The sequence below is a fragment of the Colias philodice genome, chromosome 21 (genome assembly GCF_061535455.1).
Source record: "Colias philodice isolate Cphi_HAF_F1 chromosome 21, ilColPhil1 Martin Lab GWU primary, whole genome shotgun sequence".
Taxonomy (NCBI): domain Eukaryota; kingdom Metazoa; phylum Arthropoda; class Insecta; order Lepidoptera; family Pieridae; genus Colias; species Colias philodice.
In genome coordinates this window covers 927,425-943,213 of record NC_143106.1, presented here as the reverse complement: position 1 = coordinate 943,213, position 15,789 = coordinate 927,425, and the positions used below count along the sequence as shown (strand labels likewise).

The 15,789-nt window shown below is 39.6% G+C and overlaps 1 protein-coding gene across 2 annotated transcripts in view; it reads right to left on the bottom strand.

The window, feature by feature from the left end:
• The window catches only part of LIMK1 (LIM domain kinase 1), a 43,544-nt gene that overhangs the window by 13,869 nt on the left and 13,886 nt on the right, over positions 1-15,789 (bottom strand). For both annotated transcript variants that reach the window (XM_089708997.1, XM_089708999.1), the window contains 7 exons: positions 13,424-13,894; positions 13,057-13,194; positions 12,035-12,136; positions 11,320-11,418; positions 10,200-10,354; positions 9,370-9,577; positions 8,895-9,068 (listed from right to left, as the gene is read on the bottom strand). In XM_089708997.1, the coding sequence (XP_089565123.1) occupies positions 8,895-9,068; positions 9,370-9,577; positions 10,200-10,354; positions 11,320-11,418; positions 12,035-12,136; positions 13,057-13,194; positions 13,424-13,894 (1,347 nt within the window). The remainder of the gene's footprint in view (positions 1-8,894; positions 9,069-9,369; positions 9,578-10,199; positions 10,355-11,319; positions 11,419-12,034; positions 12,137-13,056; positions 13,195-13,423; positions 13,895-15,789) is intronic.

The window sequence follows — 15,789 nt, the reverse complement described above, 5'->3', positions numbered from 1 at the left end:
GTGCGAAGGGAGTGCCAACTTGCACTGATACTGATACGTATACTACGGGGCAAAGACCAGAACCCGCAAGTTTTACGAAGCATTAGTTTCTGTGTACCGGACGCATATGTATGGAAACGTCGAAGCCCGCCGCTTTTACTTGTTCCCCAGGCCAGAACTAATTTACTGTCTAGAGCCCCTTTGACAAAGGCCATCCATGTTGTCAATGAGGTGCACAGTAAGTCTGACATTTTTTCAAATAATTTGAGTGAATTGACAAAGATTATTTTAAATTTTATTGCTTACTCCTAGTCCCAAAATCTAACATATTATACAGTGTTAGATTTTACAACTTATTTAAATTGTTGAGAAATGAGTGGCTTTATTTAAATTGATGTATTTTTATGGTTTTATTATTTTAATATTGGATTTATAAATGAATTTTATTTTCTGACTATTAATGGAATATTATGTTTTCAATTGGAAATTATCTAAAACTGTATTAAGTGTACTTAAATCAATGTAGTGATACTGTTATATTATATGTACTAATATTGCGTTTTTGAATTAAATTTAGTTTTTAACTTTTAATTTAATATGTTTTAAATTTGACATTATTAAAAAAAGTGAATTATTCAGCTTTATATATAATGTATTAATCATTATAATATTTGACTAGAATATCAAACATAATTGTAGCGGTTGTATATTATAATCTTAATTAATGTAATTTTTTTTTCTTTTTGTATTAATGAATAAATTGTATTGTAAATTTGACCTCCCTATCGCATTGGGTAAACTGTAATGGTAGATATGGTTTTGTATAGATAAATAAATAAATAAATTTGCAGCTGTGGAAGGTGTAGCAGATAAATTTACTGCTGAAGAAGGTTTAGCAGGTAAATTTGCAGCTGTGGAAGGTGTAGCAGGTAAATTTTCAGCTGTAGAAGGTGTAGCAGGTAAATTTGCAGCTGTAGAAGGTGTAGCAGGTAAATTTGCAGCTGGAAAAGGTGTAGCAGATAAATTTACTGCTGTAGAAGGTGTAGCAGGTAAATTTGCAGCTGTAGAAGGTGAAGCAGGTTAATTTGCATCTGTAAAAGGTGTAGCAGGTAAATTTGCAGCTGTAGAAGGTGTAGCAGGTAAATTTGCAGCTGTGGAAGGTGTAGCAGGTAAATTTTCAGCTGTAGAAGGTGGCGCAGGTAAATTTGCAGCTGTAGAAGGTGTAGCAGGTTAATTTGCAGCTGTAGAAGGTGTAGCAGGTTAATTTGCAGCTGTAGAAGGTGTAGCAGGTAAATTTGCTGCTGTAGAAGGTGTAGCAGGTAAATTTACTGCTGTTGAAGGTATAACAGGTAATTTTACCGATATAGAAGGTGTAGCAGTTAAATTTGCAGCTGTGGAAGGTGTAGCAGGTAAATTTGCAGCTGTGGAAGGTGTAGCAGGTTAATTTGCAGCTGTGGAAGGTGTAGCAGATAAATTTACTGCTGAAGAAGGTGTAGCAGATAAATTTACTGCTGTAGAAGGTGTAGCAGGTAAATTTGCAGCTGTGGAAGGTGTAGCAGATAAATTTACTGCTGAAGAAGGTGTAGCAGGTAAATTTGCAGCTGTGGAAGATGTAGCAGGTTAATTTGCAGCTGTAGAAGGTGTAGCAGGTAAATTTGCAGCTGTAGAAGGTGTAGCAGGTAAATTTGCAGCTGTAGAAGGTATAACAGGTAATTTTACCGATGTAGAAGGTGTAGCAGATAAATTTACTGCTGTAGAAGGTGTAGCAGGTAAATTTGCAGCTGTAGAAGGTGTAGCAGGTAAATTAGCAGCTGTAGAAGGTGTAGCAGGTAAATTTGCAGCTGTGGAAGGTGTAGCAGGTTAATTTGCAGCTGTAGAAGGTGTAGCAGTAAAATTTGCTGCTGTAGAAGGTGTAGCAGGTAAATTTGCAGCTGTTGAAGGTGTAGCAGGTAAATTTGCAGCTGTGGAAGGTGTAGCAGGTTAATTTGCAGCTGTGGAAGGTGTAGCAGATAAATTTACTGCTGAAGAAGGTGTAGCAGATAAATTCACTGCTGTGGAAGGTGTAGCAGGTAAATTTGCAGCTGTAGAAGGTATAACAGGTAATTTTACCGATGTAGAAGGTGTAGCAGATAAATTTACTGCTGTAGAAGGTGTAGCAGGTAAATTTGCAGCTGTAGAAGGTGAAGCAGGTAAATTTGCATCTGTAAAAGGTGTAGCAGGTAAATTTGCAGCTGTAGAAGGTGTAGCAGGTAAATTTGCAGCTGTGGAAGGTGTAGCAGGTAGTTTTGCAGCTGTAGAAGGTGTAGCAGGTAAATTTGCTGCTGTAGAAGGTGTAGCAGGTAAATTTACTGCTGTTGAAGGTATAACAGGTAATTTTACCGATATAGAAGGTGTAGCAGTTAAATTTGCAGCTGTGGAAGGTGTAGCAGGTAAATTTGCAGCTGTGGAAGGTGTAGCAGGTTAATTTGCAGCTGTGGAAGGTGTAGCAGATAAATTTACTGCTGAAGAAGGTGTAGCAGATAAATTTACTGCTGTAGAAGGTGTAGCAGGTAAATTTGCAGCTGTGGAAGGTGTAGCAGATAAATTTACTGCTGAAGAAGGTGTAGCAGGTTAATTTGCAGCTGTAGAAGGTGTAGCAGGTTAATTTGCAGCTGTAGAAGGTGTAGCAGGTAAATTTGCTGCTGTAGAAGGTGTAGCAGGTAAATTTACTGCTGTTGAAGGTATAACAGGTAATTTTACCGATATAGAAGGTGTAGCAGTTAAATTTGCAGCTGTGGAAGGTGTAGCAGGTAAATTTGCAGCTGTGGAAGGTGTAGCAGGTTAATTTGCAGCTGTGGAAGGTGTAGCAGATAAATTTACTGCTGAAGAAGGTGTAGCAGATAAATTTACTGCTGTAGAAGGTGTAGCAGGTAAATTTGCAGCTGTGGAAGGTGTAGCAGATAAATTTACTGCTGAAGAAGGTGTAGCAGGTAAATTTGCAGCTGTGGAAGGTGTAGCAGGTTAATTTGCAGCTGTGGAAGGTGTAGCAGATAAATTTACTGCTGAAGAAGGTGTAGCAGATAAATTCACTGCTGTGGAAGGTGTAGCAGGTAAATTTGCAGCTGTAGAAGGTATAACAGGTAATTTTACCGATGTAGAAGGTGTAGCAGATAAATTTACTGCTGTAGAAGGTGTAGCAGGTAAATTTGCAGCTGTAGAAGGTGAAGCAGGTAAATTTGCATCTGTAAAAGGTGTAGCAGGTAAATTTGCAGCTGTAGAAGGTGTAGCAGGTAAATTTGCAGCTGTGGAAGGTGTAGCAGGTAGTTTTGCAGCTGTAGAAGGTGTAGCAGGTAAATTTGCTGCTGTAGAAGGTGTAGCAGGTAAATTTACTGCTGTTGAAGGTATAACAGGTAATTTTACCGATATAGAAGGTGTAGCAGTTAAATTTGCAGCTGTGGAAGGTGTAGCAGGTAAATTTGCAGCTGTGGAAGGTGTAGCAGGTTAATTTGCAGCTGTGGAAGGTGTAGCAGATAAATTTACTGCTGAAGAAGGTGTAGCAGATAAATTTACTGCTGTAGAAGGTGTAGCAGGTAAATTTGCAGCTGTGGAAGGTGTAGCAGATAAATTTACTGCTGAAGAAGGTGTAGCAGGTAAATTTGCAGCTGTGGAAGATGTAGCAGGTTAATTTGCAGCTGTAGAAGGTGTAGCAGGTAAATTTGCAGCTGTAGAAGGTGTAGCAGGTAAATTTGCAGCTGTAGAAGGTATAACAGGTAATTTTACCGATGTAGAAGGTGTAGCAGATAAATTTACTGCTGTAGAAGGTGTAGCAGGTAAATTTGCAGCTGTAGAAGGTGTAGCAGGTAAATTAGCAGCTGTAGAAGGTGTAGCAGGTAAATTTGCAGCTGTGGAAGGTGTAGCAGGTTAATTTGCAGCTGTAGAAGGTGTAGCAGTAAAATTTGCAGCTGTGGAAGGTGTAGCAGGTAAATTTGCAGCTGTGGAAGGTGTAGCAGGTTAATTTGCAGCTGTGGAAGGTGTAGCAGATAAATTTACTGCTGAAGAAGGTGTAGCAGATAAATTTACTGCTGTAGAAGGTGTAGCAGGTAAATTTGCAGCTGTGGAAGGTGTAGCAGATAAATTTACTGCTGAAGAAGGTGTAGCAGGTAAATTTGCAGCTGTGGAAGATGTAGCAGGTTAATTTGCAGCTGTAGAAGGTGTAGCAGGTAAATTTGCAGCTGTAGAAGGTGTAGCAGGTAAATTTGCAGCTGTAGAAGGTATAACAGGTAATTTTACCGATGTAGAAGGTGTAGCAGATAAATTTACTGCTGTAGAAGGTGTAGCAGGTAAATTTGCAGCTGTAGAAGGTGTAGCAGGTAAATTAGCAGCTGTAGAAGGTGTAGCAGGTAAATTTGCAGCTGTGGAAGGTGTAGCAGGTTAATTTGCAGCTGTAGAAGGTGTAGCAGTAAAATTTGCTGCTGTAGAAGGTGTAGCAGGTAAATTTGCAGCTGTTGAAGGTGTAGCAGGTAAATTTGCAGCTGTGGAAGGTGTAGCAGGTTAATTTGCAGCTGTGGAAGGTGTAGCAGATAAATTTACTGCTGAAGAAGGTGTAGCAGATAAATTCACTGCTGTGGAAGGTGTAGCAGGTAAATTTGCAGCTGTAGAAGGTATAACAGGTAATTTTACCGATGTAGAAGGTGTAGCAGATAAATTTACTGCTGTAGAAGGTGTAGCAGGTAAATTTGCAGCTGTAGAAGGTGAAGCAGGTAAATTTGCATCTGTAAAAGGTGTAGCAGGTAAATTTGCAGCTGTAGAAGGTGTAGCAGGTAAATTTGCAGCTGTGGAAGGTGTAGCAGGTAAATTTTCAGCTGTAGAAGGTGTAGCAGGTAAATTTGCAGCTGTAGAAGGTGTAGCAGGTTAATTTGCAGCTGTAGAAGGTGTAGCAGGTTAATTTGCAGCTGTAGAAGGTGTAGCAGGTAAATTTGCTGCTGTAGAAGGTGTAGCAGGTAAATTTACTGCTGTTGAAGGTATAACAGGTAATTTTACCGATATAGAAGGTGTAGCAGTTAAATTTGCAGCTGTGGAAGGTGTAGCAGGTAAATTTGCAGCTGTGGAAGGTGAAGCAGGTTAATTTGCAGCTGTGGAAGGTGTAGCAGATAAATTTACTGCTGAAGAAGGTGTAGCAGATAAATTTACTGCTGTAGAAGGTGTAGCAGGTAAATTTGCAGCTGTAGAAGGTGTAGCAGGTAAATTTGCAGCTGTGGAAGGTGTAGCAGATAAATTTACTGCTGAAGAAGGTGTAGCAGGTAAATTTGCAGCTGTGGAAGATGTAGCAGGTTAATTTGCAGCTGTAGAAGGTGTAGCAGGTAAATTTGCAGCTGTAGAAGGTGTAGCAGGTAAATTTGCAGCTGTAGAAGGTATAACAGGTAATTTTACCGATGTAGAAGGTGTAGCAGATAAATTTACTGCTGTAGAAGGTGTAGCAGGTAAATTTGCAGCTGTAGAAGGTGTAGCAGGTAAATTAGCAGCTGTAGAAGGTGTAGCAGGTAAATTTGCAGCTGTGGAAGGTGTAGCAGGTTAATTTGCAGCTGTAGAAGGTGTAGCAGTAAAATTTGCTGCTGTAGAAGGTGTAGCAGGTAAATTTGCAGCTGTTGAAGGTGTAGCAGGTAAATTTGCAGCTGTGGAAGGTGTAGCAGGTTAATTTGCAGCTGTGGAAGGTGTAGCAGATAAATTTACTGCTGAAGAAGGTGTAGCAGATAAATTCACTGCTGTGGAAGGTGTAGCAGGTTAATTTGCAGCTGTAGAAGGTGTAGCAGGTAAATTTGCAGCTGTGGAAGGTGAAGCAGGTAAATTTACAGCTGTAGAAGGTGTAGCAGGTAAATTTGCTGCTGTAGAAGGTGTAGCAGGTAAATTTTCTGCTGTAGAAGATGTAGCAGATAAATTTACTGCTGTAGAAGGTGTAGCAGATACATTTACTACTGTAGAAGGTTTAGCAGGTAAATTTGCAGCTGTGGAAGGTGTAGCAGGTAAATTTGCAGCTGTAGAAGGTGTAGCAGGTAAATTTGCTGCTGTAGAAGGTGTAGCAGGTAAATTTGCTGCTGTAGAAGGTGTAGCAGGTAAATTTACTGCTGTTGAAGGTATAACAGGTAATTTTACCGATGTAGAAGGTGTAGCAGATAAATTTGCTGCTGTAGAAGGTGTAGCAGGTAAATTTGCTGCTGTAGAAGATGTAGCAGGTAAATTTGCAGCTGTAGAAGGTGTAGCAGGTAAATTTGCTGCTGTAGAAGGTGTAGCAGGTAAATTTACTGCTATTGAAGGTATAACAGGTAATTTTACCGATGTAGAAGGTGTAGCAGATAATTTTGCTGCTGTAGAAGGTGTAGCAGGTAAATTTGCTGCTGTTGAAGGTATAACGGGTAATTTTACCGATGTAGAAGGTGTAGCAGATAAATTTACTTCTGTAGAAGGTGTAGCAGGTAAATTTACTGCTGTAGAAGGTGAAGCAGGTAAATTTGCAGCTGTAGAAGGTGTAGCAGGTAAATTTGCAGCTGTAGAAGGTGTAGCAGGTAAATTTGCAGCTGTAGAAGATGTAGCAGGTAAATTTGCAGCTGTAGAAGGTGAAGCAGGTAAATTTGCTGCAGTAGAAGGTGTAGCAGGTAAATTTACTGCTGTTGAAGGTATAACAGGTAATTTTACCGATGTAGAAGGTGTAGCAGATAAATTTGCTGCTGTAGAAGGTGTAGCAGGTAAATTTGCTGCTGTAGAAGGTGTAGCAGGTAAATTTACTGCTGTTGAAGGTATAACAGGTAATTTTACCGATGAAGAAGGTGTAGCAGATAAATTTGCTGCTGTAGAAGGTGTAGCAGGTAAATTTGCTGCTGTTGAAGGTATAACGGGTAATTTTACCGATGTAGAAGGTGTAGCAGATAAATTTACTTCTGTAGAAGGTGTAGCAGGTAAATTTACTGCTGTTGAAGGTATAACAGGTAATTTTACCGATATAGAAGGTGTAGCAGTTAAATTTGCAGCTGTGGAAGGTGTAGCAGGTAAATTTGCAGCTGTGGAAGGTGTAGCAGGTTAATTTGCAGCTGTGGAAGGTGTAGCAGATAAATTTACTGCTGAAGAAGGTGTAGCAGATAAATTTACTGCTGTAGAAGGTGTAGCAGGTAAATTTGCAGCTGTAGAAGGTGTAGCAGGTAAATTTGCAGCTGTGGAAGGTGTAGCAGATAAATTTACTGCTGAAGAAGGTGTAGCAGGTAAATTTGCAGCTGTGGAAGGTGTAGCAGGTAAATTTGCAGCTGAAGAAGGTGTAGCAGGTAAATTTGCAGCTGTAGAAGGTATAATAGGTAATTTTACCGATGTAGAAGGTGTAGCAGATAAATTTACTGCTGTAGAAGGTGTAGCAGGTAAATTTGCAGCTGTAGAAGGTGTAGCAGGTAAATTAGCAGCTGTAGAAGGTGTAGCAGGTAAATTTGCAGCTGTGGAAGGTGTAGCAGGTAAATTTACTGCTGTAGATGGTGTAGCAGGTAAATTTGCAGCTGTAGAAGGTGTAGCAGGTAAATTTGCAGCTGTGGAAGGTGTAGCAGGTTAATTTGCAGCTGTAGAAGGTGTAGCAGGTAAATTTGCTGCTGTAGAAGGTGTAGCAGGTAAATTTGCAGCTGTTGAAGGTGTAGCAGGTAAATTTGCAGCTGTGGAAGGTGTAGCAGGTTAATTTGCAGCTGTTGAAGGTATAACAGGTAATTTTACCGATGTAGAAGGTGTAGCAGATAAATTTGCTGCTGTAGAAGGTGTAGCAGGTAAATTTGCTGCTGTAGAAGATGTAGCAGGTAAATTTGCAGCTGTAGAAGGTGTAGCAGGTAAATTTGCTGCTGTAGAAGGTGTAGCAGGTAAATTTACTGCTGTTGAAGGTATAACAGGTACTTTTACCGATGTAGAAGGTGTAGCAGATAAATTTGCTGCTGTAGAAGGTGTAGCAGGTAAATTTGCTGCTGTAGAAGGTGTAGCAGATAAATTTGCTGCTGTAGAAGGTGTAGCAGGTAAATTTGCTGCTGTTGAAGGTATAACGGGTAATTTTACCGATGTAGAAGGTGTAGCAGATAAATTTACTTCTGTAGAAGGTGTAGCAGGTAAATTTACTGCTGTAGAAGGTGAAGCAGGTAAATTTGCAGCTGTAGAAGGTGTAGCAGGTAAATTTGCAGCTGTAGAAGGTGTAGCAGGTAAATTTGCAGCTGTAGAAGGTGTAGCAGGTAAATTTGCTGCTGTAGAAAGTGTAGCAGGTAAATTTGCAGCTGTTGAAGGTATAACGGGTAATTTTACCGATGTAGAAGGTGTAGCAGATAAATTTACTGCTGTAGAAGGTGTAGCAGGTAAATTTACTGCTGTAGAAGGTGTAGCAGGTAAATTTGCTGCTGTGGAAGGTATAACAGGTAATTTTACAGATGTAGAAGGTGTTGCAGATAAATTTACTGCTGTAGAAGATGTAGCAGGTAAATTTGCTGCTGTAGAAGATGTAGCAGGTAAATTTGCAGCTGTAGAAGGTGTAGCAGGTAAATTTGCAGCTGTAGAAGGTGTAGCAGATAAATTTGCTGCTGTAGAAAGTGTAGCAGGTAAATTTGCAGCTATTGAAGGTATAACGGGTAATTTTACCGATGTAGAAGGTGTAGCATATAAATTTACTGCTGTAGAAGGTGAAGCAGGTAAATTTGCAGCTGTAGAAGGTGTAACAGGTAAATTTGCAGCTGTAGAAGGTGTAGCAGATACATTTACTGCTGTAGAAGGGGTAGCAGGTAAATTTGCAGCTGTAGAAGGTGTAGCAGGTAAATTTACTGCTGTAGAAGGCAGATAATTTTACCAATGTAAAAGGTATAGAACTTATTGTGAGTAATGTTAGTGTTGTTGACAGTGTTGATTTGACTTAACCCATTATACAAACACCAAATAACCTTAGTGATGTCTATATTCTTGCCGTCCGCCCGCAGTATGTACCCCGGCGCTAGCGCGTGGTGTGACCGGGAGCGGGCAGCGGGGCGCGGCTCGGAGTGTGTGACCCGACGTGCTGTGAGTTGGCTGGCGGAAACGCACTTGCCTAGTGCACTCCAGCGGACACATTCGGGGGGCTGAAAGGGTGGAAATATTTTGTTAATTATTGTAGGTTTTGGCTTGAGAAAGGGGATAGTAATAACATTTTGTAATTTTAAGGATAATTTATATTAATTATGCAGATGTTTAGGGGAAAAATGACAAAAGTTCGAGATGAAAATAAACAGCAAAAAAATTGATTTATGGCACCGATTTCATCTGGGCCTGACATCACCACATATGATCATTTAAAGAACATGAAAACTAAGGCCTTTCCCATAGTAATATGGGAAAATCTGTGTAAGAGAACAAGTGGCACAATAAATCAACAGATTTCACCTCCCGCAGCTCCTCGCGGCTGCGCGTGTTGGCGCAGAAGATGCCGTTGTCAGTGTGCGCGCGGCGCTCGGGCGTGGCGGTCGTGCGCGCGGTGCTGCGGCGCGCGTACTGCTCCACGTCCGCTAGTAGTGTGGCGGGCAGGGGCAACGGTTGGGACAGGTGCAGCACGAGCGACTCCAGCCAGATCTCCATCACTTCGAATGGTGGTCTGGAATTCAGATTATTGCGTGTCAGCTTGTCACATGCATTTATGTGTAGAGTTGTAAGAGATTTATCAATCAAATTAACGAATAAAATATTAGAAAGAATGTAGAATTGAATAGAATGCGTACAACAGATACAAGAATGTCTAAATAACGATAACCTATATATGGATTTTACTAAGGCATTCGATAAAGTGAATCACTTGCTGACACTTAAAAAATTTGTAGCGGTTGGTATTCATACACTTCTAAATTGGTCTGCAAGATATATAGGAAGAAGAAGGTTAAAAGTTACAATTAAATGTTTCGACTGGAAGTAAACTCATACCAACGTCGCTTTGTAACAACTTCAGGTGTTCCGCAAGGCTCGTAGCTGGGACCTATTTTGTTTTGTATCTACCTAAAATTTATCATTAAAACTTTTGAAATAAACAAAAACCACTATTTTCTGATTCGAAAAAAAAATAAAAAATTAAAATTTATAACATCTCAAACATAAGTCAAAATCGAACGTTGTATGTGCTTGTTATTGTAACTAAAAAAAAATTACACTACTCACTTTTGCAATAATAAAATATCATCTACCTCAATCATTGCTAGTTAACTGACACTTTCTACAAACCATACCTATCGTCAGGCTCCAGATTGCACGCCAGGAAGGCTATCCGATAGAAAGGTTCTGGGCACGTGCGACAGAACTTATCCAGGAACTGCGCCTCGTTCAGACCGAAGTCAGACCGCCGCGGGAGGAAGTCCGGGTCTGCTGATACACGACCTATAATCTGCGGAATATTTTGTTTTGTTTTATTTTTTTCATTTGACACAATTCGTTAACAAAGATTAATATCCTGAACATTATAACGTATAGGAATCTAGTAGATCTTTAAAGCTTGGGTCTTTTTTTGACCTATTATTTCTGGAAATGTATTTAGGTTCAGATAAAGTCATCTACGGATGACCTAAGGTTCAAAAATTTGTCTATTTTGTCATGGGTAAATGAAATATGTTTTGTTATTTCTTAAAAATATTGATAATTTGTATTGATTTATACATTTTAAACTTATTTTAAAGAACTCATTGACTTGCCAACGAATTGACGGAGTCGCACAAAAAACGGTACGAACGGTAGAAATTGCATTAGTAAGCCATTGATATAAGTAGGTTTTTTGACAATGTAATTAGACATCATTTAAAAAAAAACATTTGATAAGTTCCAATTTGCCTATTGATTTAGGGCGTCGTTACGGTAAAACGAAAGGTGTGGGTTCAAATCCTGCAAATATTTTTACAATGCGGATAAAATACTGTCACACAATAAAAATTTTAACTCTACATATTATTTACCAACAAAACCAAATCCGTTATCATCAGACAAACGAACAGATATAAATTTATAAAGAATTGAAAAAATTCGATCACGAGGCGGGACTCGAACCCGCATCCTTTCGCGCCATTCCATGTTAATCATCTCAATAGATGGCGCGCGGTGTGTCCCTTAGACACATAAAACTGAAAGAATAGAATAAATTCGATCGCTCTGGCGGGTCACGAGTGGCTGAATTGGTCAGGCATCCGCCCCGGAATGGCGCGAAAGGATGCGGGTTCGAGTCCCGCCTCGTGACCGAATTTTTTTTATTCTTTATAAATTTATAAATTTATATTTATAAAGCATTTGAATGCCATAAAACAAAAAAAAAATATCAATTTCAAACGAACAGATGATGAACTCATACAGAAATAAACTCACCTCGCACAAAATAATGCCAAATGAGAACACATCCACCTTCTCATCATACAGGTTGCCGTTCATCATTTCTGGCGCCATCCAGTATGGGTTCCCCACCACCTGGAATGGGAAACATCCAATCCTTTTAATACTTTTCCCCTTTTTATTATTAGAGCCCATGTTTTCTTTTATTCAGTTCTTCCGGCACATTGAGACAGTTTTAAGTGAACGCGACTTCATATGATAAAAGGTAGCCTATGTTCTTTCTCAGGGTCTAAAGATTGTCTGTGTCAAATTTCATCAAAGTCGGTTTATGAGAGGTTTAAGCGGGAAAGCGTAACAGACAGACAGACAGAGTTACTTTCGCATTTATAATATTATAGTAGGGATGATCCTGAAATATATATTCACCATTTTTTGACTAATTATATCTCTTTGTCAAATTAGCGTCATAACTGACGTGACAACGCTCGCTGTAAAGTGTACGAAACTTGTAAATCCCTAAAAAACTAGTTTAAACTTTTCTGAATCACCTAGATATATTGGAGTTTTGGGAATCCACCCATAAAAAACATCTTCCAAATTTTGATTTTTGAACACAACCGGTAGATGGCGCTGAAATAATTATTTTAAAAAGTAATAATACTTTACACATAGGCCAGAGGAATACCGAAAAAAAACACAAAATAAATATTGCACTCAACAAATCTCTTTTCAAAGTCAGTTAAAAACTTACCGTGTACCGTTTCCGTCGTAACGAGGAGTGTGTGTGCGCGCTGCTAGCTGTGCGCTGCACTATACGGGCCAAGCCGAAGTCTGCCACTATCACTGTCATTTCCTGCAATTATTGAAGTGAAACTTCTTTATCGGGGTTGGAAAAAAATTTATTGTAACACTAGCTTCCGCCCACGACTTTGTACGTGCATCCCTGTTTTTCCCCGTTCCCGCAAGAATTTCGGGAAATCCTTTCTTAGCGGATGCCTACGTCCTAATATCTACCTGCATGCCAAATTTCAGCCCGATACGTCCAGTGGTTTGGGCTGTGCGTTGATAGATCACTATATCAGTCACCTTTGAGTTTTATATATATAGATTTTTTCGTTACGCGCCATCTTGTTTTTATCCCTACCACGCGTGATTGACGTATTTCTGTAAAGTTGCATATAGTAAATTATTTTTTGAAAAATAAGGTCATAAAGAAGTGTCACTTCTTACGTGTGTACACTAGTACACGCACACATTTTTTTAGTTTATATTATACTAGCTTTCAACCAGCGGTTTCGCTCGCGTGGTCAACGAAACCCCGCGCAATTCCAGTGCCCGTGGGATTTTCGGGATAAAACCTATCCTTTATTCTTTCTCAGGTCTCAAGCTATCTCTGTACCGAATTTGAAGTAAATCTATGCAGTACTTTTTGAGATTAGACCGGATATACATACAAACAGATAAAAATTCTAAAAACTATATTTTTGGCCTCGATATCCATTGTAGTCTCACGCCCCAAGTATTCTTTTAACAAAATGTTCAATGTACAGTTTTGACTTTCCGATTTCAGATTGCGTTGGCTCTGAAGTTAGAGGTTAGTTAAAAGTTTTTCACAGCTTCAATCATATGTGTGTGTGTGTGTGTGTGGGAGTATATATTTATTGTATTTTAAGGTTTAAAATTTTTAATGTGTTATTAAAAGTGTTATAAGTGATTAATTGTAGAAGTATTTATGATTAAACGTATTTTCTTTCTTTCTTTCAAATTACTTACCTGATCAGCTCGTACAAGACAATTGTGCGAATTAAGATCTCGATGTATAACATTCATGCGATGCAAGTATCCCACCCCGGCGGCCACGTCACGGGCGAGCTTAGCACGAGCGCACCAACTTAGCGGACGGCTTGTGTTCTGTGGAAAAAATTACACATGGGATCAGATCGTGCCGTGTGTGAAAAAAAGTCCTGAAATATTTATTTATTTATCTTATAATTTATCCCAACTCCGAACAGCCACACTGGTACAGATGAGCCAACAATTTCCGTGAGTGTCTCCTGGGCTGGGCTGGGACGAGGTGCAGCTGCCGGTCGCGGTACAGCACGCCGATGGACCGCAGTACAGTGTCTCCCGGGCTACGCACCTGCAGCAGGTCGTGCAGCGTGCCGCCGGCCACGTACTCGGTGACGAGGTGCAGCCGCCGGTCGCGGTACAGCACGCCGATGGACCGCAGTACAGTGTCTCCCGGGCTACGCACCTGCAGCAGGTCGTGCAGCGTGCCGCCGGCCACGTACTCGGTGACGAGGTGCAGCCGCCGGTCGCGGTACAGCACGCCGATGGACCGCAGTACAGTGTCTCCCGGGCTACGCACCTGCAGCAGGTCGTGCAGCGTGCCGCCGGCCACGTACTCGGTGACGAGGTGCAGCCGCCGGTCGCGGTACAGCACGCCGATGGACCGCAGTACAGTGTCTCCCGGGCTACGCACCTGCAGCAGGTCGTGCAGCGTGCCGCCGGCCACGTACTCGGTGACGAGGTGCAGCCGCCGGTCGCGGTACAGCACGCCGATGAAGCGCAGCACGTTGCGGTGCCGCAGCGAACGGAGCACTGCTACCTCCTGCGAGATAGATAACGATTGTTATCTCATATTACGCATTTATACTTGCTGCGTCACGTAAAGAATGCACCAGCTTCCCAATGTAAAGCAAGATATAACAATAACACACGCTACCAACAGCTGTCAATATAACATAAATTACACTTTGTACCCACTGCACGTAACATAAATTAAGATTTGTACCTAATGTCAGGTAACGTTAATTACAAATTGTACCTACTGCTTACAGTATATATTAGAGCACTTGCCACTATTACGTTCATATAAGCGTATATTTCATCATGCACCGCTCTTCCTTAACGTACACAATCAGTAAAAATAATACGCGTCACATTAAATCGACGATTGGTGACATGTGCGATGCCATGTTGTAAAAATTATTCCCATAAGCAAAGTAAAAGAAAAAATAACATTTCTTTTCTACGGTGAATAGTAATTAATTAAAAAATTTATTGCTTCTGAATATTATGAAGGGTCTGAAAGGAGGTTGCGACTTGCGAGAGAGAGTTTACGAGAATGAGAGTTGGTGCAAAAATTTTTAGAGATAAGAATGAAAAATCTTAAACAAATGCAATAATATGACAACGAAACCACAGGTTTTAAATAAAATAACCCTTTTTATCGGAATGGGACACCAACAATCTCATAAATAAAAACTTTTATAAGTTTAAGCTAGGTACTATCTTTCAATGTTTTTTTTTTAATATTCTTTGTTATTATAATTATTAAGTTCTAGAACAATCCATACGTTACACATTTTTCATCATCATTTTCCAAATGCCAATATTTTCCTATATGAAGCATGGAACGTCACTATCAGTCATTAACCTATTGACCACCGAGCGCCCCGATCGGGGCGCGACACAATAGATTATCTATTGTGTCTGTGATTCCGGGGACTGATGGATTAAGACAGATAAATGTTTTCAGATGTGACATCCGCGCTCGGCACTGTATATCTTGCTAATATATACTCTAAGAACTACTGTCACGTAACATAAATTACAATTTGTACCTACTGTAACGTAACATAAATTACAATTTGTACCTACTGTAACGTTACATAAATTACAATTTGTACCTACTGTAACGTAACATAAATTACAATTTGTACCTATTGTCACGTAACATAAATTACAATTTGTACCTACTGTAACGTAACATAAATTACAATTTTTGTAACTACTGTTAAGTAACATAAATTAAAATTTGTACCTAATGTCACCTAACATAAATTACACTTTGTACATATACTGTCATGTAACATAGTCTATACGCACTACTTTCTGTCACAAGATAGATTCCAGATGTTACATCCCGTGTGTATAAAAAAATCGACGATAGAAGTTTTTTTATATTCTTTAAATCCTATCCTAATAACTATAAACGCGAAAGCTTGTAAGAATCTATGGATTTAACTTTATAAATGCACCTCTTGCCCATAAACTAATACTTACATTGTTTTTCCTTGACCACCAGGTTGTCTGGAAGAGATCGCTGTCTTAGCGATAAGACCGCCTGTTGTGCTCAACTGTGTCTATTTATTTTATATATTTACTTTTGTAATTTTTATTTATTGGTGCACAATAAAGTATTTTTGTTTGTTTGATTTATGTTTGTGACTCTTTCACACGAAAACCACAGAACTGATTTTTATGATACTTGGCAGGTAGCTTATTTACTAGAATTACACATTATCTAAAGAAATGTTTACTTTTGTCTGCGGGTTAATTGCGCAACACATTGCTATTAATTCATTAATTAAAATATACATCTACACTAATATTATAAAGAGGAAAACTTTGTTTGTTTGTTTGATTGTAACGAATAGGCTCATAAACTACTGGACCGATTTTGATGAAATTTGGCACAGATAATCTTTAGACCCTCAGAAA